Source organism: Oncorhynchus mykiss, chromosome 21 (genome assembly GCF_057628025.1).
Source record: "Oncorhynchus mykiss isolate SJ-2025 chromosome 21, ASM5762802v1, whole genome shotgun sequence".
Lineage (NCBI taxonomy): Eukaryota > Metazoa > Chordata > Actinopteri > Salmoniformes > Salmonidae > Oncorhynchus > Oncorhynchus mykiss.
The window spans coordinates 40743443-40767571 of record NC_143042.1 but is presented as its reverse complement, the minus strand read 5'-3'; the positions used below and the strand labels follow the sequence as shown (position 1 = coordinate 40767571).

At 42.7% G+C, this 24129-nt stretch overlaps 1 protein-coding gene across 1 annotated transcript in view; it reads left to right on the top strand.

The window, feature by feature from the left end:
- LOC110500599 (phospholipid-transporting ATPase ABCA1) overlaps nt 1–24129 on the top strand; it is a 279746-nt gene that overhangs the window by 243574 nt on the left and 12043 nt on the right. Inside the window, exons 44-47 of the mRNA XM_090214665.1 lie at nt 1480–1621; nt 2534–2668; nt 8631–8734; nt 10043–10135. Coding sequence (XP_090070791.1) covers nt 1480–1621; nt 2534–2668; nt 8631–8734; nt 10043–10135 — 474 coding nt within the window. The remainder of the gene's footprint in view (nt 1–1479; nt 1622–2533; nt 2669–8630; nt 8735–10042; nt 10136–24129) is intronic.

The window sequence follows — 24129 nt, the reverse complement described above, 5'->3', positions numbered from 1 at the left end:
TCCCTTTCCTCAGCTCCGAATCTAGAACTCATCTCTATGGAAACGATGTGAGGCAAACGGTGGATGAATACTAGTTTCTTGCAGTCTCCACTAGTTTGCATCGCCATAGTTGTGTTGACATACAGTAGTTATTCATTTATTAAAACTGGTAATTGACTTTGTGGTGAAGCAAAACACAGAGGGGCCTTGCCTTAACAAGACAATGTTAATGTTGATGAGTGTTGCCGGCAGTGATCAAAGGCAGTCTCTTGAACCTTCAAGGATAGAAAAACTGACAGAACGGGGAATAAATGACAGACGTATGCCCGCCCTCTGTTTGGATGAGAGAAGACTGAGAGGAGGATGAGAGAATGATTATCGGAGCCGCGGGAACAACAACTAGGAGGAAAATATAATTTCTCTCCAAATAAAAGAGTTTGTGTCGAACCCCCAAATCTCAAATTTGTTGATTGTCTGTTTACATTCCTAAAGCCTGCCACAAATAACCTCCATCCCGCAAGCGATTATTTCCTGCCAGCCCACTGCTGGGTAGAGCTTGGTAGAGCTCGTTTTTCCATTTCCCCTCACAACATCAATATTGTCACGCAGTATATTGTGTAAGGCAGATTAACGAAAACCGTCTGTAGACAGCGGGAAGCAGTTTAGATGTTTTTCCACTACCTTCAGACTGCAGATGACATGCAAAGATATGCCCCAAAGCGCCGTTCATTTTGCATGACAGATATTGTTTGTGAAAAAGTCACCTGGGACTAAGACTACGTAATGCAAATTGAACTGCTATGTTGTTCCTCATGTTTGGCTCCATGTAGAAAGCGGAGAGTTTTTCTTTTTCTTAACCAAGTTGTAATATTTATTCTGGTAATAGAACAACTTGCTTCATGAGGGCCTTTCGCCATGAGGACATTTTCTTTTCACCCAGCCTTTGTGAGATACAATACATGGAGTTATACTTATTGTACTTCCCGAGTGGCACAGCAGTCTAAGGCTAGAGGCGTCATTACAGACCATGGTTCGATTCCAGGATGTATCTCAACCGGCCGTGATTGGGAGTCCCATAGGGCAACACACAATTGCCGCAGCGTCGTCCGGGTTAGGGTTTGGCCGGGGTAGGTCACCATTGTAAATTATAATTTGTTCTTAACTGACTTTCCTAGTTAAATAAAGGTTAAATAAAATAACAAATAAATAAAAAGAATGTTCTCTCTTTTAAATGAAGGTATCGCCCAGGTGCTGAGTTTTTGAATAGTTTAACTGTTTGAAACAGTTAGTAGATGTAATACTGTGCTGCACATACCAACTGTATAGGGATGGTGATGTTGATGATGATGAAGATGCCACATGATTTGGATCGCTTATTATCATCATCATCAACATAATGAAGATCATGATGCTGTTTTTGTTGTTGTTGATGATGTTGACGATCTTGATTATGTGGCATTATGTGTCTTCATACAAGTTCTGTGGTGATGTTCCTCCCAGCGTACGGACAGAGATGAGGGACGTTCACCAGAACATGGGCTACTGCCCGCAGTTTGACGCCCTCAACGACCTTCTCACCGGACGAGAGCATCTGGAGTTCTACGCCAGACTACGAGGCGTACCGGAGAAGGAAGTCACCATGGTAACATTTCCCCTTGTCTGACCTAAATAATGTCATTTCCTGTTCCTGTATGACGCAACACCATTTGATTCCTAAGGTTATACCGTTGCCGTTATAGATGTTTCTTCCCCCCCATACAATACATGCACTTCCTTCCATAAAAGAGACATAGACAGCACACTGCACTTGGTCAAAGTAATAAATAACCTCTGAAGTGGAAGACATGTATAATACATAAGGTTCTGGTTTGAGAGGCTGGCCACGGCTAATGCCTTTACATTATTCACCAGCATGCCTAGCAGTGTGGCCGCCCCGCCACCCCCAGTTTCTCAATGGCCCCCTCAGCAACAACAACATAAAAAACCTCAGCTGGTCAGTTGCCTCAAACTCAGGCCCAGGCGCAGGCCTTTGATCTCACAGCAGCCCCACTTGGCCAAGGGACCCCGTTTCTCTGGTCTCTAGTTCGTCAGGTCCACTGAGCTGTGCTTTGTGGCAGCCATTTTGGCTCTAGGGAGAGCCCCGGGGAGCTGGTGTCATTTCCGCATCATTAGTCCACCAACATGTCAATATAGGGTAAATGAATGTCTGGATGGTTGAACTGGAAACCTGCCTGCACATTGGGGATACCTGGACAGGACAGGGATTGGGAAATCGCTAGGGGGATGAATACTGGATAAGTTCCTGCTGGTTAGTACAATTTTTGGGGTTGTGATGTGGCCCAGAAACCCTCAGTGCAGCATATCAGCCTTAAAAAGGGTCCTGTGGCGATGCCAACCACCATGCATGTCTCATTCCAGGGGAATGGAAGGGATGGGAGGGTGTGAGAGCAGAATGGCAGCACAAGACACCCCACACCAACATGGATTATTGGGTTACTGTCATAGAAATATATAATTAGTAATTATATTTATATGGTTTCTGTGTTGTTATTAGGTGGCAGAGTGGGGCATCCAGAAGCTTGGCCTGGTCAAATATTCCAACAAGGCAGCCGGTACCTACAGCGGAGGGAACAAACGCAAGCTCTCCACTGCCATGGCTCTGATTGGTTGTCCTCCTGTGGTATTCCTGGTAAAATAATAGCTGATTGGCTGAAAGGCCAAAAAACAGCCTTGTTATTGCCTTATGACAATGTTATTAACACCTACCAATGTATAGTGCATAGAGTTTGATGGAGGAGGAATAATGGTCTGGGGTTGCTTTTCATGGTTATTTAGTTCCAGTGAAGGGAAATCTTAACATTACAGCATAAATTACATTCTTGACAACTTTGTGGCAACAGTTTGGGGAAGGCCCTTTCCTGTTTCAGCATGACAATTTCCCTGTGCACACAGCAAGGTCCATACAGAAATGGTTTGTCGAAATTGGTGCGGAAGAACTAGACTGGCCTGCACAGAGCCCTGACCTCAACCCAATCGAATACCTTTGGGATGAATTGGAAGGCCAACAGTGAGCCAGGCCTAATCGCCAAACATCAGTGCCCAACCTTACTAATATTCTTGTGGCTGAAAGGAAGCAAGTCCCCACAGCAATGTTCCAACATCTAGTGGAAAGACTTCCCAGAAGAGTAAAGGCTGTTATAGCACCAACTCCATATTCATGCCTATGATTTTGGAATGAGATGTTCGACAAGCAGGTGTCCACATGCTTTTGGTCATGCAGTGTATATTAGTTTATTTTAAGCAGTGATTAAATGTTCAGTGTGAGCAGAATATCACCTTTTCAACTCCATATTGCTTTTGCCAATTTGCCAAGACTAGAATTCCACTTTGTTTTAATTTTACAGCAAAGAGGAGATATAACAAATTAAAGGATGTAGGCTGTATTGGTATGCATGCATGACAAAAAAAAAGAAATCCTGCCTCAAACTTACAAATGCTTATTGAATTTCCCTGAGGATTATATGTCAATTACTAGTAGATGAAAAAGGGGGCTATATTTCAGTCGGGTCGCCATCCGGTCACGTTTTAAATTAGTTTTTCAGAGTCCATCCGATCTCGTTTTAAAATGTAAAGCTAACATAACACTGTTTGCAGGATTAAAGCCTTATACTGGGATTTCTCGCGGAAAGAAAATGGCATAGAGAGGGTTGAACAAGTTTTATAATGGCATAGCCTCAATGGGAGGAACCAACTTGGGGACCTGACGAATCCTTTTAAAATCTTACTGATTTCATGAAAATAGAATCTCTCAAATATTGTACACACACACCTGATGAGGTGAATTAACATTTACTATTATTAGACTGAAGTATTAATTCATTCATTAATTCATTCAACCTGTCAGTCAGTCAGTTAGTCATTCAAGACATAGGAAATCATTCTGATCCCCTCACTAGCTGTAGTGTGCGTAGTGTTATATGCATGTACTCTGCATCATATAGCCTGCCTACCTACACAATATCCCCTATTATAACACTGTGCCGATGCTAGTGTTCATTCAGTCAGATAGTTCACTTGCAGTTGTTTGGTGGGCCTGTCTCCTAACTTTGAGACTGAGGGATAATATAGTGTTAGAGTGAATTTCCATTTGTGTGGTAGGTAGTCTTGCTCGGATGCCTTAAAGCAACTTTGCACAGCGACAGAGTCGGCTTGGTGATGGAGATCCCTGGTGGGATTTCGGGGATTCTGGTGGTGAAGGGAGAGGGGTTGGAGCACAGGCAATGGGCTGCGTCCTGTCTCTCTCTAATCGTCCATGGACACACACGCCTGGGGAGAGAGAAATGGAATGGGGAATGTGTGTGTGTGTGTGTGTGCCGTGCAAGCGTGTGTCTGTGTGCACGCGTGCAAGCAAGTGCAAGCGTGTGTGTTGCATGACTGTGTGGGCATGTGTTTGTGGGGATTTACATGGCGTGTGTGTGTGATTATGTCTGTGTCTGTCAGAGAGATGTCCCCTGTGAATTTGTTTGGCCTGCTCTAAAAGTCCCTGATGCCATCGGCTCTCCTCATTTAGCTTCCTCAAATCCAAAGCTTCTTTATACTGTTTTGATTCCACTGGTTAGTGTTGGCAGCAGAAGCCTTTAAAACATTACGCTTTTATGTCTAAATGTAGACCTCTTCCAACTGGAAGGGACATGTCAGTGTAGTGTTAGGAGCATGATGCTGTGTGATGTCAAGGTTCGGGACAAAAAAAAGGATATGAGACCTTTGCTGGGCATATTCTGAGGGTATAAGGCCCAATCTGTAATTTTGACAGACTGACCATTCCATGACGAATCAATCGATAGCCTGACTTGTGAAATTGTTTTAAGATGGTCATACTATGGATCATTTGGCAATTTGATTTTGCATTTTTGGTCCCCTTTAGGTATGCCCCTAAAATATTGACAAAATGATTTGATAAAGTATTTAATTTTGCCTGTAGTCCAGAGAAACGCATTGAAAAAGAGTTTGTCCTATATCTTGGATAAATAAGAAAGCTCAGTAAATGTATATACATTTGAAGTCATAGGTTTACATACACCTTAGCCAAATACATTTAAACTCAGTTTTTCACAATTCCTGACATTAATCCTAGTAATAAAATCCCTGTCTTAGGTCAGTTAGGATCACCACTTTATTTTAAGAATGTGAAATGTCAGAATAATAGAAGAGAGAATGATTTATTTCAGTTTTTATTACTTCCATCACATTCCCAGTGGGTCAGAAGTTTACATACACTCAATTAGTATTTGGTACCATTGCCTTTATATTGTTTAACTTGGGTCAAACATTTAGGGTTGTCTTCCACAAGCTTCCCACAATAAGTTGGGTGAATTTTGGCCGATTCCTCCTGACAGAGCTGGTGAAACTGAGTCAGGTTTGAAGGCCTCCTTGTTCGCATGCTTTTTCAGTTCTGCCCACAAATGTTCTATAGGATTGAGGTCAGGGCTTTGTGATGGCCACTCCAATACCTTAACTTTGTTGTCCTTATGCCATTTTGCTACAGCTTTGGAAGTATGCTTGGGGTCATTGTCCATTTGGAAGACCCATTTGCGACCAAGCTGTAACTTCCTGACTGATGTCTTGAGATGTTGCTTCAATATATCCACATAATTGTCCTCCCTTATGATGCCATCTGTTTTGTGAAGTGCACCAGTCCCTCCTGCAGCAAAGCACCCCCACAACATGATGCTGCCACCCCCGTGCTTCACGGTTTGGGATGGTGTTCTTTGGCTTGCAAGCCTACCAAATTTTTCCTCCACACATAACAATGGTCATTATTGGCAAACAGTTATATTTTTCATTCATCCGACCAGAGGATATTTCTCCAAAAAGTACGATCTTGGTCCCCATGTGCAGTTGCAAACCGTAGTCTGGCTTTTTTATGGCGGTTTTGGAGCAGTGGCTTCTTCCTTGCTCAGCGGCCTTTCAGGTTATGTCGATATAGGACTCGTTTTACTGTGGATATACAGTGCCTTGCGAAAGTATTCGGCCCCCTTGAACTTTGCGACCTTTTGCCACATTTCAGGCTTCAAACAAAAAGATATAAAACTGTATTTTTTTGTGAAGAATCAACAACAAGTGGGACACAATCATGAAGTGGAACGACAGTTATTGGATATTTCAAACTTTTTTAACAAATCAAAAACTGAAAAATTGGGCGTGCAAAATTATTCAGCCCCTTTACTTTCAGTGCAGCAAACTCTCTCCAGAAGTTCAGTGAGGATCTCTGAATTATCCAATGTTGACCTAAATGACTAATGATGATAAATACAATCCACCTGTGTGTAATCAAGTCTCCGTATAAATGCACCTGCACTCTGATAGTCTCAGAGATCCGTTAAAAGCGCAGAGAGCATCATGAAGAACAAGGAACACACCAGGGAGGTCCGAGATACTGTTGTGAAGAAGTTTAAAGCCGGATTTGGATACAAAAATATTTCCCAAGCTTTAAACATCCCAAGGAGCACTGTGCAAGCGATAATATTGAAATGGAAGGAGTATCAGACCACTGCAAATCTACCTAGACCTGGCCGTCCCTCTAAACTTTCAGCTCATACAAGGAGAAGACTGATCAGAGATGCAGCCAAGAGGCCCATGATCACTCTGGATGAACTGCAGAGATCTACAGCTGAGGTGGGAGACTCTGTCCATAGGACAACAATCAGTTGTATATTGCACAAATCTGGCCTTTATGGAAGAGTGGCAAGAAGAAAGCCATTTCTCAAAGATATCCATAAAAAAGTGTTGTTTAAAGTTTGCCACAAGCCACCTGGGAGACACACCAAACATGTGGAAGAAGGTGCTCTGGTCAGATGAAACCAAAATTGAACTTTTTGGCAACAATGCAAAACGTTATGTTTGGCGTAAAAGCAACACAGCTCATCACCCTGAACACACCATCCCCACTGTCAAACATGGTGGTGGCAGCATCATGGTTTGGGCCTGCTTTTCTTCAGCAGGGACAGGGAAGATGGTTAAAATTGATGGGAATATGGATGGAGCCAAATACAGGACCATTCTGGAAGAAAACCTGATGGAGTCTGCAAAAGACCTGAGACTGGGACGGAGATTTGTCTTCCAACAAGACAATGATCCAAAACATAAAGCAAAATCTACAATGGAAACGGTTCAAAAATAAACATATCCAGGTGTTAGAATGGCCAAGTCAAAGTCCAGACCTGAATCCAATCGAGAATCTGTGGAAAGATCTGAAAACTGCTGTTCACAAATGCTCTCCATCCAACCTCACTGAGCTCGAGCTGTTTTGCAAGGAGGAATGGGAAAGAATTTCAGTCTCTCGATGTGCAAAACTGATAGAGACATACCCCAAGCGACTTACAGCTGTAATCGCAGCAAAAGGTGGCGCTACAAAGTATTAACTTAAGGGGGCTGAATAATTTTGCACGCCCAATTTTTCAGTTTTTGATTTGTTAAAAAAGTTTGAAATATCCAATAAATGTCGTTCCACTTCATGATTGTGTGCCACTTGTTGTTGATTTTTCATAAAAAAATACAGTTTTATATCTTTATGTTTGAAGCCTGAAATGTGGCAAAAGGTCGCAAAGTTCAAGGGGGCCGAATACTTTCGCAAGGCACTGTAGATACTTTTGTACCTGTTTCCTCCAGCATTTTCACAAGGTCCTTTGCTGTTGTTCTGGGATTGATTTGCACTTTTCGCACCAAAGTAAGTAAATCTCTAGGAGACAGAACGCGTCGCCTTCCTGAGCGGTATAACGGCTGCATTGTCCCATGGTGTTTATACTTGCGTACTATTGTTTGTACAGATGACCGTGGTACCTTCAGGCATTGGAAATTGCTCCCAAGGATGAACCAGACTTGTGGAGGTTTGCAATTATTTTTCTGAGGTCTTAGCTGATTTATTTTGATTTTCCCATGATGTCAAGCAAAGAGGCACTGAGTTTGAATGTACATTTACCTTTTTTTAAAAACTGGTACCGGTTACCTTCACATGAGTCCTTGGACACTTCTGGGGGTCGTAGAGCACCATCGTGTTCGTGAGAATCTCCCCTCACATTAGTTTGTAGCCCAAATGGTTTATATGCTACAAACAGAAGTTGGCACATCGATGGTACCGACAAATCCCCTAACACTTGTGGGGGTCATAAAGCAATCATGCTAGTGAGAATCTCCCCTTTCCATAGAGTTGTCTTAATAGTTAGGTCAAACCGTTTGGATGCTACAGATGTTTTCGTGAGAAGACAGATTTTTGGTATGTCTCATGGTCTGACAAACACCGCTCTAGCTCTTCCACCTTTCACCGCAGATGCTGAAGTGCTACATCTGCCGATGCGGTATCTCTACCTTAATCGGACAGATTTTAATGGAGATGTTCTTATTATGTAACTTAGATTTAATTTAGTGTGTTAATCGACTCTAGGGGCTTTGAAAAGGACAGATAGATTGAATAAAATACCCCAAAATATATTATTTTTATGGACAATCATTTTAAGCTTAGAATGTTTGTCTACGGATGTGGAACATGAAGTAAGATTGAGAGAATTTTAAGGGAGAATAGGAGTAGAGATGGGATAACATCGAACTTAATGGAGGTCAAATGTTGAGGGAACGTTTTTTTCCCATTACTCTAGGACGAGCCAACGACAGGGATGGACCCCAAAGCCAGACGCTTCCTGTGGGACTGTATCCTGAGTGTCATCAAAGAGGAACGCTCGGTCATCCTAACATCACACAGGTACGTATTCTTACAGTTTTAAGGCCCAATTCTAACTTGAGATTTGTGAGTGTGGCTCTGAATGGCATTTTCCTGTTTTACTATTGGGTTCTCGTTCGCAAGGTTGAAAACATTAGCAATACAACACTTCTTCACGTCCTTGCAACATATGTTTTGGGGATTATGCTAAGGTAATAAAGCAATGCTAAACTAATTAAGGCATTTCTGAGCTGTGTCCTTCAAAAACCATGAGGAAATGAAAATTCCTTGAAAGTTACTGTTGGTCCTTTAAAGCTATTAGATCTGATTTTCAGAGTTAGACTTTACTGTCTTCATACACAATTAGTGAATGGGCCAGGAGGAGTAGACAATGGTGCAATAACCAATACGACACACCGGAACTCAAACTGAGAAATCCACGAAGTACAAACAACGAGATGGATAGTACTTCACTACATTCATGTTTATTCGTGACTCCAATGTTTTCTCTCTCCAACCTGCAATATTGTTTTCAAATCTTAACTTCTGTTTTAAGCGGGTGGTGCAAAACCCTTTTGTACAGTTTAGTTTGTGAATCCATTAACACCACTCCATATTGTGTTGTTTTTCTGAGAAACAAAGTACATTTGTTATATTAGCAATAGCGGGAACACGGCTCAGTTGCGTTCAATCGTCCATATCCCAACCAGGTGCTTTAGTTTGTCGAGTGGCGCATTCGGCAGGTTTTTACATCGTCATAATCCTAATTGCTCCATCCCTCAGCAAAGCAATACAAAGCCTCCACCTCAGCAAGAAATGAATCTGTCTGCATCCAAAATGGCTGCTGAAACTCAAAGAAACATAAAATAATACAAAAATGTACAGATGTTCTCCTCCCTTGTCTCACGCCCACTCTGTCGCGCCCTTTCAACGAACAGCGTGAAGCGAATCCCGGGGAAAATAATTGTTCAGCTAAAAGTTACCCATTGTCTGCAGTATTAACCACAGAGCAGGCGAAATGTGGATGCGGCAGGCATATTTCAAAGACGGACCAAATGTTTCTTGTTTTATTTCTTCAAATAAGGAAAAAGGCTGAGCTTGAACATTGATCATTAGTCAGCCCTCTGGGTGCAGAGAGGACATTGTAGACAACAAAACCCCAAAAATGCTTATCTTACTGACTCTTGATTCAGGTCTGCAAATCTTTTGACTAATGTTTACATAGAGTCAACACCTTTTCACATAAACTTAATTATATAGTCCTATAGTACACAATTGAACCTCTCTCTCTCTCTCTGTCTCTGTTTCTCTGTCTCTCTCTCGCTCTCTCTGTCTCTCTGTCTCTTACAGCATGGAGGAGTGTGAGGCCCTGTGCACACGCATGGCCATCATGGTGAATGGACAGTTCAAGTGTCTGGGCAGCATCCAGCATCTCAAGAGCAGGTGAGGCCTCAACAGTGTCACTAAACACTAGGCCATAGGCCACAGCTTTAATGCTGCTCTCAATGTGAAATTCCAAAAGCAATGTATAGCAACCGATACGCCACACCTGCAAAATGAGTGACATACAAAAACAAGATTACATTTAGCATTTACAGGATCAGTTAGGGTTAAATGCATAGCCACAGTAGGGGTGCTGCAGCTCCCTTGAAAAATAAATCATAAATAAATAATGAATACATAATTTGTATTTTTTTATTCTCACAAAAGTAGTGCACTGGGACTGTATATAGCAGACTGATATAGCTGTAGCATGGGCAACCCACCCCCCTTTCCCCCAAACATCCTGCGGTTATGGTTAAGTGCCTTGCTCAAGGGCACATCGACAGATTCTTCACATAGTCAGCTCAGGGATTTGAACCAGAGATCTTTCGGTTAATGGCCAAACACATTTAACTGCTAGGATACTTACCTACCTCTAAGGCATGATGCCATCTAAGGTTTGTCTCTATTCTATGAAAACCAGCACACTTATAAAGGGAATTTATTAACACTCATACATCATCAGAGGTGATTCTGTCTTGGCGGTTCTCAAGAACATTATGCTCTAACTATCCCCCATGCTATTTTATGTAGGTGGCCTTGCCATAATAGATCAACCCATCCTAGCCCTCTCTTGACATGATAGTTGGCCTTGCCTTAAAGCTGTGATCCACGATAGGCGAAAAAAGGCATTTGCTATTATTTAGTTTTGAGGAAATGAGCATCTCATGCAGCATCGTGGTAAAAGCAATTGTAGTACATAATCTGCTGTGCTATCACACGTGCCATGACAACAAAAATAACGTGCTGGATGTTTTAAGTAACGTCTTTGTTGTTGTAATATAGCAAACTGACGTGGCCGTTTCACTGCTATCGATTCCAGTCTTTGATTAAAGAGGAAATGTAGTACTACTCTATAGAGTAGTGTGTTATTATGTAGTATTATGTGAATAGCTCATGTTGGTTTTTCCCCTATTTCATGATGAAGTGAAAAAAAATTCAAGTCAGAGCGGGAGGAGTGGAAAGTGGGAGGTGGGAGGGGAGAGAATGTATGTTAGGTCTGAGCAACGATGTCAAGGGTATTTCCCATCAAGAGGTTTGATGTCATATAATCTCTGTGGCTGTTAAATCAGAGGAGAGAGAGCGAGAGGGTGTGGGGGGGGGGAGTGAGTGGAGAGAGAAAAAGAGAAGGAGACAGAGAAAAAGAGAAGGAGAGAGAGAAAAAGAGAAGGAGAGAGTAGGGAAGAGAGAGAAAAAGAGAAGGAGAGAGTAGGGAAGAGAGATGTGCTTACCTGTCCTTCCCAGCTGTAGCCGTAATTAACAGATCCTCTTTGTCAATTACTTCCTGTCCTCATGGAGAACAAGACCGTCTTCAATATGAACAACACTGTATGGATAGGGGATGTGGAAAGAGGGAGGTGCTGAAAGGGTTAACCCCTGATTAAGTATTGTGTAATCACTCACTCCACAGATTAAAGCAGTTAGGGGGAACAAGTAAACGTTACAGGTACATTTAAATGTTTCTGTTTTGTTTGGTAATTGTGGGTCGCGAGAGTTTTTGTAGTGAATTGCTATCGGTCAGTTCTTGGGACACAGTGAATACTATTAAATTAATAAGCATCACTATCTCTTTTGTGTAATTAATGTTTCATGAGGTGTGGGGCCGTTAATGACTGAAAAGGCAATTAAAGGTCCAATGCAGCCGTTTTGATCTCCATATCAAATCATTTCTGTGTAAAAACTTTACTGCTCTAAAAAAAAATACAAAATTGCTTCTCAGCAAAGTGCAATTTCTCAAGCAAGAATTTTACTTGGACTGTCAGGTAGTGAGTGACCTGAGAGGGGAGGGGAAAACTGAAAACCAGCAGTTATTGGCAGAGAGGTTTGGAACTCTTATTGGTCTATTAACTAATTTACCGCCTGGTGATGTCACCAGGCAGACCAAAACTCCATTCCACCAAAAACAGGCTGAAATTTCAGGTGGTCTTTTCAAACAGCTCTTATACTAAAAGGCCATTATCATCATTTTCACAATTTCACAGCATTATTCGAACCTCAGTGTGGAAATATATATATAAAGCACAAGAAAATCGAGTTGTTGACTACACTGGGCCTTTAAGGACTGTCTCTTTCCTTTCCACTCTCTCCCCCTGCCACGTGCGCCTATGAAATGACAGAGAAACGGGACAGACGGACGGACGGGGGACGGGGGGCGAGTGTTTGATCAACCATTTTTAAAGTCAAGCTGCGCAAACCACTATGCAACGTAATCTATTCACATTGGAAGCATGCTTTTCTCCTGCTTGTTTATGTAAATGCTCCCCGCCATGTGGCGAGGGAGGTGTGTGTGTACGCAACGTCTCCCTAATACCCAAGCTGTTGCAGATTTGGAGTGGAAACTTCCATCAGCGTGTCACTGGCGGGGGGGCGAGGCAGGTGGTGTACTGCTGTCGCATTAGTGACTGACCTGCATGGTGGGCAGTGCGACTTGTTCTCTCCTCCACCCTCTCCTTCTCCCATTGCTGAGAGAGAGTGTGGAATCTCGCCACAGGTGCCTCTCACATTTTGACCCCCTATAGCGAATGTGTAATACACGCTAGCCCACCTCACCCCCACTGATCCTCCTCTCCTCCAAACATCTCGCTACATTACCCGTGTTTATTTATCCTCCTGCTGCCTCTCTCTCTCTCTCCTCCCATCTCTTTCTCTCTTCCCAGCTCTCTCTACCTCCTCATCTGTCTCTCTCTCTCTCTCTCCCCTCATCTCTCTCCCCCATCTCTCTCTCTCCCCTCATCTCTCTTTCCATCTCTCTCCATCTCTCTCCGTCTCTTTCTTTCTCCCCATCTCTCTCTCTCATCTTCCCTTCTCCCATCTCTCTCTCTCCCCATCTCTTTCTCCTCATCTCCCCCCTGTTGCCTCTCATCGCTCTCTCTCTCGCTCTCTTCCCATCTCTCTCTCTTCCCATCTCTCTCTCTCTCCCCATCTCTCTCTCTATCTCCCCATCTCTCTCCCTCTCCCCATCTCTCTCTCTCTTCCCATCTCTCTCTCTCTCCCCATCTCTCTCTCTCTCCCCATCTCTCTCTCTCTCCCCATCTCTCTCTCTATCTCCCCATCTCTCTCCCTCTCCCCATCTCTCTCTCTCTCCCATCTCTCTCTCATCATCTCTCTCTCTCCATATCTCTCTCTCCCCTCATCTCTCCCCTCTCCCATCTCTCTCCTTTTCTCTCTCTACCTCCTCATCTGTCTCTCTCTCTCTCTCTCCCCTCATCTCTCTCCCCCATCTCTCTCTCTCCCCTCATCTCTCTTTCCATCTCTCTCTCCGTCTCTCTACTCATCTCTTTCTTTCTCCCCATCTATCTCTCCTCTTTCTCCCCATCTCTCTCTCATCTTCCCTTCTCCCATCTCTCTCTCTCCCCATCTTCCCTTCTCCCATCTCTCTCTCTCCCCATCTCTCTCCCCATCTCTCTCTCTCTCTCTCCCCATCTCTCTCTCCCCATCTCTCTCTCCTCATCTCTCTCTCCCCTCTCATCTTTCTCTCCCCTCATCTCTCTCTCCCCTCATCTCTCTCTCCTCTCATCTCTCTCTCCTCTCATCTCTCTCTCCCCTCATCTCTCTCTCCATCTCTGTCTCCCTCTCCGTCTCTCTCTCCATCTGTCTCCCTCTCCGTCTCTCTCTCCATCTCTGTCTCCCTCTCCTCAACTCCACACTGCTGCCTCTCATCTCTCTCCTCATCTCTTTCTCTCTCCCCATCTCCCCACCACCCCCCCTTGCTCTCAGGTGGTGGTGGAACCAAACAACTGGCTCAAGCCTTTGTTTGTGCTGCCCTCTTTAGGCCACACCAATGACCTGTCTTCCCACCTTCTCATTGGAGCAGCCTGGCCAACAGCCGCATTGTTTTAACAACCCAACCCTGTCTATAAATCTGTCCCCAAATTAGCCAAAATAGCCCCATTCAAATCAGAGAGAGCCCACTTAACGCAGATAGGGGACGGACAACGTTTTAAGAGGGTGACATTTTTCAAGGCCTCATGATTGTTTTGCATTTAAGAGTTCCTTAACCTGATCCATGACCAGGTTGCATTTCAAATTAATCATTCGTCTGAAGGGGGGAGTTATGAAAGCCCAGCACAAAAAGAGAACCCGGGAGATGAATAAGTGGTAGTAAATACATGTTTTACAATCCAGAGGGATCCCAGGTGTTAAATAAACTGAAATGAAGTGCAGGGCAATGAAAGAGCTTCTACATCTCCTCTATTAGCTTGTCAGGGAAAGCGAGAAGGACGCGGGAAACGGGACCCTAACCTTTTCTTTTCCTGTGAGTTACATCATTCATCTGTCTGCAGATTGAGGGGTTATATGTTTTTTTTTTTGTCCTTACTTAAGGGGAAGCAGTGAAATAAAATATAAAAGAAAGCTGCAAAGTGCCTTTAATGCATTAAGGTAATTCGGCGTGCGCAGCAGGAGAGTTTTATAAGAGTGTCTAAAAGTTGGGATCAATCTAAGGATGTTGGCTTTGAAAAGTCTAATAAATCTGCTCTCGCTCTCTGTGCGGATTGACTCGGGTGCACTGTAGCTAAGTAGTACACTATCTAACTGACTGTCAGTGTCTGAGATGGATGGGAAAATAATACCCCTCACGGTTTATAATGCATTGGCGCATAGCTGTAATTAATAGTGTTTGCACACGGACAGATATCTAAAATCCTCTACGGCCAGAGAAAGCATGTGTGTTCATGAATGCAGTTTATGTATGCAGAATGTGTGTGTGTGCGGGCGCGCGCGCGTGTGTCTATTCCAGACCTCATGTGAACAGTGCGTTTTGAATTAAACATGCCTGTGCTGTGTGCATATCCATCGCCTGTGGGTTCTCTGTGCCGAGGATGCTTCAATGATGACCCCTATGGGCGACCTCTGTGTGTGACCCCCTCAAGGACTTCCTACCCGATTAAAGCACGGCAACTCAGGCCCTTGGTGTGACCCCCCCCCCCCTCCGGACACAAGTATGGCTGAAGTTGGTGACCCTTTACCTCTATTCTGCCCTCTCTTTTCACACTCTCCCTCGCTCCACACTACACAGCACTCCAGCAGGTCTCTGCCCCTCTTTCTGAAGCTGGATGTTATTTGTTTAAAATTACACGGTTTGGGACTCTCCAACTGAGTCGGGAGAGGGGAGAGGGGAGCGGAGAGAGGGGAGAGAGGGAGAGAAGGGATAGAAGTGAGGAGAGAGGAGAGCGGATCCAGTATAATCAGAGAAGTTAGACATAGAGGCTCTGTAAAAAGCTGTGGAGCTTCACTTGTAACAGCCCTCGTAGGGACCGAGTCTGAATAATGAATGAATAATGAACTGTTGGATGAGATTTAAACCTCTGCCAACTAGACAGACAGGCAGGCAGACAGGCAGGCAGGTAGGCAGGCACCCAATCGGCAAATCAACCCCTAGCTCCCACTCTTGTGTATTTGTGGATATCTGAATGAAGTAGATAAGTTTGGCAAAAATTCACCTAGCATATCAGTGAGCAAAATAGTTATGTCAATGTTACTTATACCTTCCTCATCTTCTCAGATCTCCACAAGTGCATAACGTGTAGGGGAATATAGGGACAAGTGGTCCATTTGGGATTGGGCAAACAATTGACGAGTGAAGATGCTAGCATTTTCTATCGTGTTGAGATGATCTTATTGTGGTGAGAACAGAAGGGTATAAAGGGGGAAAATGAATATATAGCCCACCATTCTTCCTATAGCCACAGTGTAGCAGAGAGAGAGAGAGAGAGAGAGAGAGAAAATTGATCAGCCGCTTTTTACCACCGCTAACAAGAAGCATTTGATTACACATGCAAGCCTGAAACCCTTTCTCGCGACGCTACCGACCATTATTGCATTGTTTAAATGTTTTCGTCTTCGCTGAGCTCGGGACTTCTGAAGCTCGGCTGCTCCTCGCCGGCTTCAGACAGGCAGACTTCCTGTCTGGCCCAAGCCCATCACTAAGTGGAGGGGATTTTGTCAGACTCTTGACTGGATGATGAATCGGGCTTGATGAAAGCAGGCTTGATGAGAGCTAAGTCTCAAAACGGGTGAGATGTCAGAAGACTCCTGCTCAGACTGGCATCTCTATTAACTTAGTCTTTTGTTCATTCAAACTTTGTACTGATGGCCTATTTCAAAATACTATGGAAGGAAGTCCACTCTACTTTGTAATCACAGGGAATTGGACATTGCCTACTACTTACTAAAACTCCATACTAGGTACTACATACTATTTAGAACGTACTGTTTAGTAAAAAGGTATGCTGGTATGAGTACGAAACAAATATAAGCAGCAACAATAGACTCACCCTCATTATTTCAATTTGATACAGTGCCTTATTTCATTATCGGCTGATTATCAGCTTTTGTCAAACACAGGTGGGTCTGAAAAGATGACTCTCTTCCTCAATAGCATGCAAATAATTATACTAGATGAAAAGCCAAAATGAGTATGACATCCTGGCATTTAAAGCATCCTCAATTTTCAACATTTCACATTCTATAAAATGTTCTATTATCGCATATTCAGACACGACCATGGCTTGTTATTCGGTATAATGATGTATTGGCATTGAAAGGCTCTAGGGGTCGACAGACATTTTAAAATATGCGCTGTGAGGCTCTGTTCAAATACCTACACTAGCATACAGCTTATAATGAAGCAATGTACTGGCCGTGGATTCTAAGTTGTATGCTAGTACGAACATTGAAACATAGCCTTAGTGTGGTACTTCGAACACTTCCGACCTCGAGTAGCCATCTTTGTATTGGAGGACTCGCCACCCGGGGGAACCATTCGCCTTTTCACCACCACCGAGCTTCACAGCTCTCTCCCACAGCCCCCTGAGATAGTGGAGGCTGAGGCTTGCACACCATATCTCTAATTACTATTAAGGGATTGCTGCCTTTCCTTGCATGTAGCACTTAACAGCCCACAATGGACATTTCCACAAGTAAATATAACATTAGGAGATTAATTAAGCAGAAAACAACGGGTCATAGAGCACTAACGACAAAATAACAAGGTAAAGTGTCTTATTTTGTGCTTACTAGACACAGCGTCAAAGCCCAGCAAAATGCCAAATTGTAATTAGCGGATATAAGGCTGTGGCGGTCATGAAATTTTGTCAGCCGGTAATTGTCATGCAAATGACTGCCGGTCTCACGGTAATTGACCGCTAATTAGCATAAACACATTTAGCAACTCCCGACCTCCACAAGTACAAGCCTTTGGAACATATGCATTTTAAAAAGTCTAAGAAATCTATTTAATATACACCATCACAATAAATCCATTGTTTATTTTAGGCAGGTGTAAATAAATATTATGATATGAAGAAAATGTATTTCAGAAGAACATAATACAGTGCCTTCAGAAAGTATTCACACCCCTTGACTTTTTCCACATTTTGTTGTGTTACAGCCTGAATGTTATATTGATTAGATTTTGTTTAACTGGCCTACACACAATACCCCATACTGTACATGTTGAATTATATTTCTTGACATTTTTTACCAATGAATTAAAAACCTCATCTCTGTACCCCACACATACAATTATCTGTAAGATCCCTCAGTAGTTTAGCAGTGAATTTCAAACACAAAGAAGGGCACCTATTTGTAGATGGGTAAAAATTGAAAAAAGCAGACATTGAATATCCTGTTGAAGTTATTGATTACACTTTTAATGGGTGTATTGATACACCCATTAAGTCTGTAAAGGTCTGGGTGTAGCGTGTGCAGAGGAGTCAGGAGCAGGACAGCAGAGATGAGCAATAAAAGTAACTTTACTCAAAATCAAAATACATTTGAAATACCAAGCCCACAAAATCGGACCGAACAATACAAAAACAATCACGCATAAAAACCATGGGGAAAACAGAGGGTTAAAAAATGAACATGTAATTGGGGATTTCAAACCAGGTGTGTAAAACAAAGACAAAACAAATGGAAAATTAAAAGTGGATCAGCGATGACTAGAAGGCCGGTGACGTCGACCGCCAAATGCGCCCGAACAAGGAGAGGGACCGACTTCGGCGAAAGTCGTGACACAGTCACGACAAAGATACAGACATTCTTCCTAACTCAGTTGCTCAATGGCTGAGATAGGAGAAAATTGAGGACGAATCTACAACATTGTTGTTACTCCACAATACTATCCTGAATGATAGAGTGAAATGAAAGAAGCATGTACAGAATAAAAAAAATCCAAAACATGCATCCTGTAAGACACTAAAGGCACTAAAGTAAAACTGCAAAATAAATTAACTTTATGTCCTCAATACAAAGTGTTATGTTTGGGGCAAATCCAACACAACACTGAGTATCACTCTTCATATTTTCAAGCATGGTGATGGCTGCATCATGTTATGGGTATGCTTGTCATAGGCAAGAACTAGGGAGTTTTGGGGGATAAAAATAAACAGAATTGAGCTAAGTACATGCAAAATCCTAGAGGAAGGCCTGTTTCAGCCTGCTTTCCAACAGACAATGGGAGACAGTACTATAACCTAAAACACAAGGCCAAATATACACTGGAGTTGCTTACAAATATGACATTGAATGATCCTGCGTGGCTTAGTTACAGTTTTGACTTAAATCGATGGCAAGATTTGAAAATGGCTATCTAGCAATGATCAACAACCAATTTGAAAGAGCTTTAATTCATTAGAGACTTACCCAGAAAGACTCACGGCTGTAATCGCTATTCTAACATGATTCTAACATGTATTGACATATGGGATGTGAATACTTATGTAAATTAATTATATTTCTGTCTTTAATCTTCATAAAATTTCTTAAAACATGTTTTCGCTTTGTCACGATGAGATATTGTGTGTAGATGGGTGAGGAAATAGATAATGTTAATCCATTTTGAATTCAGGCTGTAACACAACAAAATGTGGAATAAGTCAAGGAGTATGAATACTTTCTGAAGGAACTGTAGCCACTTCAATGCGCACTCGCTTCATCTTGGGAAAAATATCCTTTATATTTTATTCAGCTAAGTTCAATTATATTGCTCTTACTATAAATTCATATAATATAAAATAATGGCACAGGACTTACTCTTGTCTTCTAAATGAACTAGCTTACAGCATATGGTATGGCGCTTAGTCAGACAACATACAGTACAGTAGGCCGACTCATACAGTATGTTGTACTTAAAAGTGGTCATTTGAAACAGGTCTTGTACGGTAGATTAAGAGTTATTTGCCATCTTTAGTTGTGAATGATACAAACCTGATACAACAAAATGTCTGAGAAATCAAAACATATATGGGCTGCATAATAGGCTATTTATGATTCAAAATAAATAAAGCTTGCGCTCTGTTCCTGCACACGCTGACCTCTCAAGCGATCATATTTTCACCCATCAGACTATTCTTAATTTTACCTTGTTTATACTAATATGTAAAATTGGTTTCAATTTAGAGTGGCCCATTGCGAAATGGGCAGGAACAGAAACAGGGGGAATAGCGAATAGCAAAAGGATGCCGCTTTCTCTGCCTCGTTTTTCAATCCGGCTCCTCCGGTTTTATAGTGGAAGCATGTGAGGACAGCACACTGGGATAGGGATTGATTGAATATGTCCGTAAACACACTAGCCAGCTGGTCTGTGCACGCTCTGAGAACGCGGATAGGGATGCCGTCTGGGCCGGCAGCCTTGCGAGGGTTATCACGCTTAAATGTTTTACTCACGTCGGCCACGTTGAAGGAGAGCACATAGTCTTTGGTAGCGGGCTGTGTAGGGCGCACTGTATTGTCCTCAAAGCGTGCCAAGAAGTTGTTTAATTTGTCTGGGAGTGAGACGTCGATGTCCGCGACGGGGCTGGTTTTCTTTTTGTATTCCGTGATTATGTGTAGACCCTGCCACATACGTCTCATGTTTGAGCTGTTGAATTTCGACTTTCCATCGTCTCTATACTGAAGTTTTGCTTGTTTGATTGCCTTGCGGAGGGAATAGCTACACTCTTTGTATTCAATCATGTTTCCAGTCACCTTGCCATGATTAAACTTGGTGTTTTGCGCTTTCAGTTTTGCATGAATGCTGCCATCAATCCACGGTTTCTGGTTAGGAGGGAAGGTTTTAAAAGTCACAGAGAGAACAAAACATCTCCAATGCACTTCCTAATAAACTCACTCACCAAGTCAGCGTATACGTTGATGTTATTGTCTGAGGCTACCCAGAAGATATCCCAGTTCACGTGATCGACGCAATCTTGAAGCGTGGAATCCAATTTGTCAGACAAGCGTTGGATAGACCTAAGCACGGGCGCGACCTGTTTTAGTTTCTGCCTATACGAGGGGAGCAACAAGATGGAGTCATGGTCAGATTTGCCAAATAGAGGGTGGGGGAGGGCCTTGTATGCATTGCGGAAGTTTGAGTAGCAGTGGTCCAAAGTTTTGCTCGAAAGGGTGCAACAATCAATGTTCTGAAATTAGCTTTGTTAAAATCCCCAGCTACAATAAATGCAGACTCAGGATATATGGTTTCCAATTTACATAGAGTCCAGTGAAGTTCTTTCAGGGTCGTCGAGGTATCTGCTTGGGGGGGATATACACGGCTGTGACTATAATCGAAGAGAATTCTCTTGGAAGATAATGCGGTCGGCATTTGATTGTAAGGAATTCTAGGTCAAGTGAACAAAAGGACTTGAGTTCCTGTATGTTGTTATGATTACACCATGAGACGTTAAACATGAGGCATAAACCCACGCCCTTCTTCTTACCAGAGATGTTTGTTTCTGTCGGCACAACGCATGAAGAAACTCGGTGTCTGTACCGACTCCGACAACATGTCCCGAGTGAGCCATGTTTCTGTGAAACAGAGAATGTTAAAATCTTTGTCTCTCTGGAAGGCAACTCGTGCCCTAATTTAGTCCACCTTGTTGTCTAGAGAATGTACATTGGCGAGTAATATACTCGGAAGCGGTGGATGGTGTGCTCGCCTTCTAAGTCTGACCATGAGGCCGCTCCGTCTGCCTTTCCTGCGGCGACCACGTTGTTTTGAGACGGCCTCTGGGATTAGAACCAATGTCCAGGGTGGAGCTCCGAACAAAGGATCTGCTTTGGGAAGGTTGTGATGTTGGGAAGTTAATGTTGCTCTTATATCCAATAGTTCTTCCCGGCTGTATGTAATAACAGTTAAGATTTTCTGGGCTAACAATGTAAGAAATAATACATAAAAAAACGAATTACTGCATAGTTTCCTAAGGACGTGAAGCGAGCTGACCATCTCTGTGGGCGCCATCTTGCTCTTTTCGACTCTCCAACCCTGTTCCAGCAGCTACCCAGTGCTTAATTTGGGAAATGTGAAGTATGTTCGGAAACATCCATAGTAACATGTTTTCACAACAAAACATATTTCATTACACTGTTGACAGCCCCTCTCTCTGCGCTCGAGAAAGGAATAGAAGCACACGGTGGTGAGATATTCTGTTGCTAAAGGTAATGTCAGCTTATTGATTATGAAAATATAAAAAATGCCCTATTACTATGCTATTCAAAATCAAATACAAATTCACTGTAATTGTAGGCTAACTCTGTAAGCCGCCCTGCACAATCAATGAACCAACAGCATCGCCTATGTTCTCTCCCAGACTCATTGATAGAAATGTTGGAGCGAAGCATTAGGTAACCAGTCCATCCAGTATGCATAAAACAGTCCACACTCAAAGGCGATGACTAGAATTTGTAGAATTTTGGAGTATAGGCTAGACCAATTACCAAGTACCAAAGAAATCTTAAATCTGTGTTTCTTTCTGCCGTGCATAATATGCGGTAGGCTATTCGGCTATGTATTGTGTAATGGCAAAATCATTATTAAAAAAAAATATTGGGCTGAGATCCCACTAATGGGATCGATATGACAACAGCCAGTGAAAGTGCAGGGCGCCAAATTCAAAACAACAGAAATCTCATAATTAAAATTCCTCAAACATAGAAGTATTTCACACCATTTTAAAGATACACTTCTTGTTAATCCCACCACAGTGTCCGATTTCAAATAGGCTTTATGGCGAAAGCACCACAAATGATTATGTTAGGTCAGAGCCAAGTCACAGAAAAACACAGCCATTTTTCCAGCCAAAGAGAGTCACAAAAATCAGAAATAGAGATAAAATGAATCACTAACCTTTGATGATCTTCATCAGATGACACTCATAGGACTTCATGTTACACAATACATGTATGTTTTGTTTGATAAAGTTCATATTTATATCAAAAAATCTCAGTATACATTGGCGCGTTATGTTCAGTAGTTCCAAAAACATGCAGTGATTTTGCAGAGAGCCACATCAATTTACAGAAATTCTCATAATAAATGTTGATGAAAATACAAGTGTTAATGCATGGAACTTTAGATACACTTCTCCTTAATGCAACCGCTGTGTCAGATTTCAAAAAAGCTTTACGGAAAAAGCAAACCATGCAATAAACTGAGTACCAAACAAGCCAAAAGATATCGGCCATACTGTGCAGTCAACAGAAGTCAGAAATAACATTATAAATATTCACTTACAGTGGGGAGAACAAGTATTTGATACACTGCCTATTTTGCAGGTTTTCCTACTTACAAAGCATGTAGAGGTCTGTAATTTTTATCATAGGTACACTTCAACTGTGAGAGACGGAATCTAAAACAAAAATCCAGAAAATCACATTGTATGATTTTTAAGTAATTAATTTGCATTTTATTGCATGACATAAGTATTTGATCACCTACCAACCAGTACAAATTCCGGCTCTCACAGACCTGTTACTTTTTCTTTAAGAATCCCTCCTGTTCTCCACTCATTACCTGTATTAACTGCACCTGTTTGAACTCGTTACCTGTTTAAAATACACCTGTCCACACACTAAATCAAACAGACTCCAACCTCTCCACAATGGCCAAGACCAGAGAGCTGTGTAAGGACATCAGGGATAGAATTGTAGACCTGCACAAGGCTGGGATGGGCTACAGGACAAAAGGCAAGCAGCTTGGTGAGAAGGCAACAACTGTTGGCGCAATTATTAGAAAATGGAAGAAGTTCAAGATGATGGTCATTCACCCTCGGTCTGGGGTTCCATGCAGGATCTCACCTCGTGGGGCATCAATGATCATGGGGAAGGTGAGGGATCAGCCCAGAACTACACGGCAGGACCTGGTCAATGACCTGAAGAGAGTTGGGACCATAGTCTCAAAGAAAACCATTAGTAACACACTACGCCGTCATGGATTAAAATCCTGCAGCGCATACAAGGTCCCCCTGCTCAAGCCAGGATGGAAGAATGGGAGAAGTTCATGTGGTCTGATTAGACCAAAAAGCTCTATTTTTGTCTCAACTCCACTGGCCGTGTTTGGAGGAAGAAGAAGGATGAGTACAACCCCAAGAACACCATCCCAACCGTGAAGCATGTAGGTGGAAACATCATTCTTTGGGGAAGCTTTTCTGCAAATGGGACAGGACGACTGCACCATATTGAGAGGAGGATGGAGGGGGCCATGTATCGCGAGATCCTGGCCAACAACCTCCTTCCCTCAGTAAGAGCATTGAAGATGGGTCGTGGCTGGGTCTTCCAGCATGACAACGATCCGAAACACACAGCCAGGGCAACTAAGGAGTGGCTCCGTAAGAAGCATCTCAAGGTCCTGGAGTGGCCTAGCCATTCTCCAGACCTGAACCCAATAGAAAATCTTTGGAGGGAGCTGAAAGTCCGTATTGCCCAGCGACAGCCCCGAAACATGAAGGATCCAGAGAAGGTCTGTATGGAGGAGTGGGCCAAAATCCCTGCTGCAGTGTGTGCAAACCTGGTCAAGAACTACAGGAAACGTATGATCTCTATAATTGCAAACAAAGGTTTCTGTACCAAATATTAAGTTCTGCTTTTCTGATGTATCAAATACTTATGTCATGCAATAAAATGCAAATTAATTACTT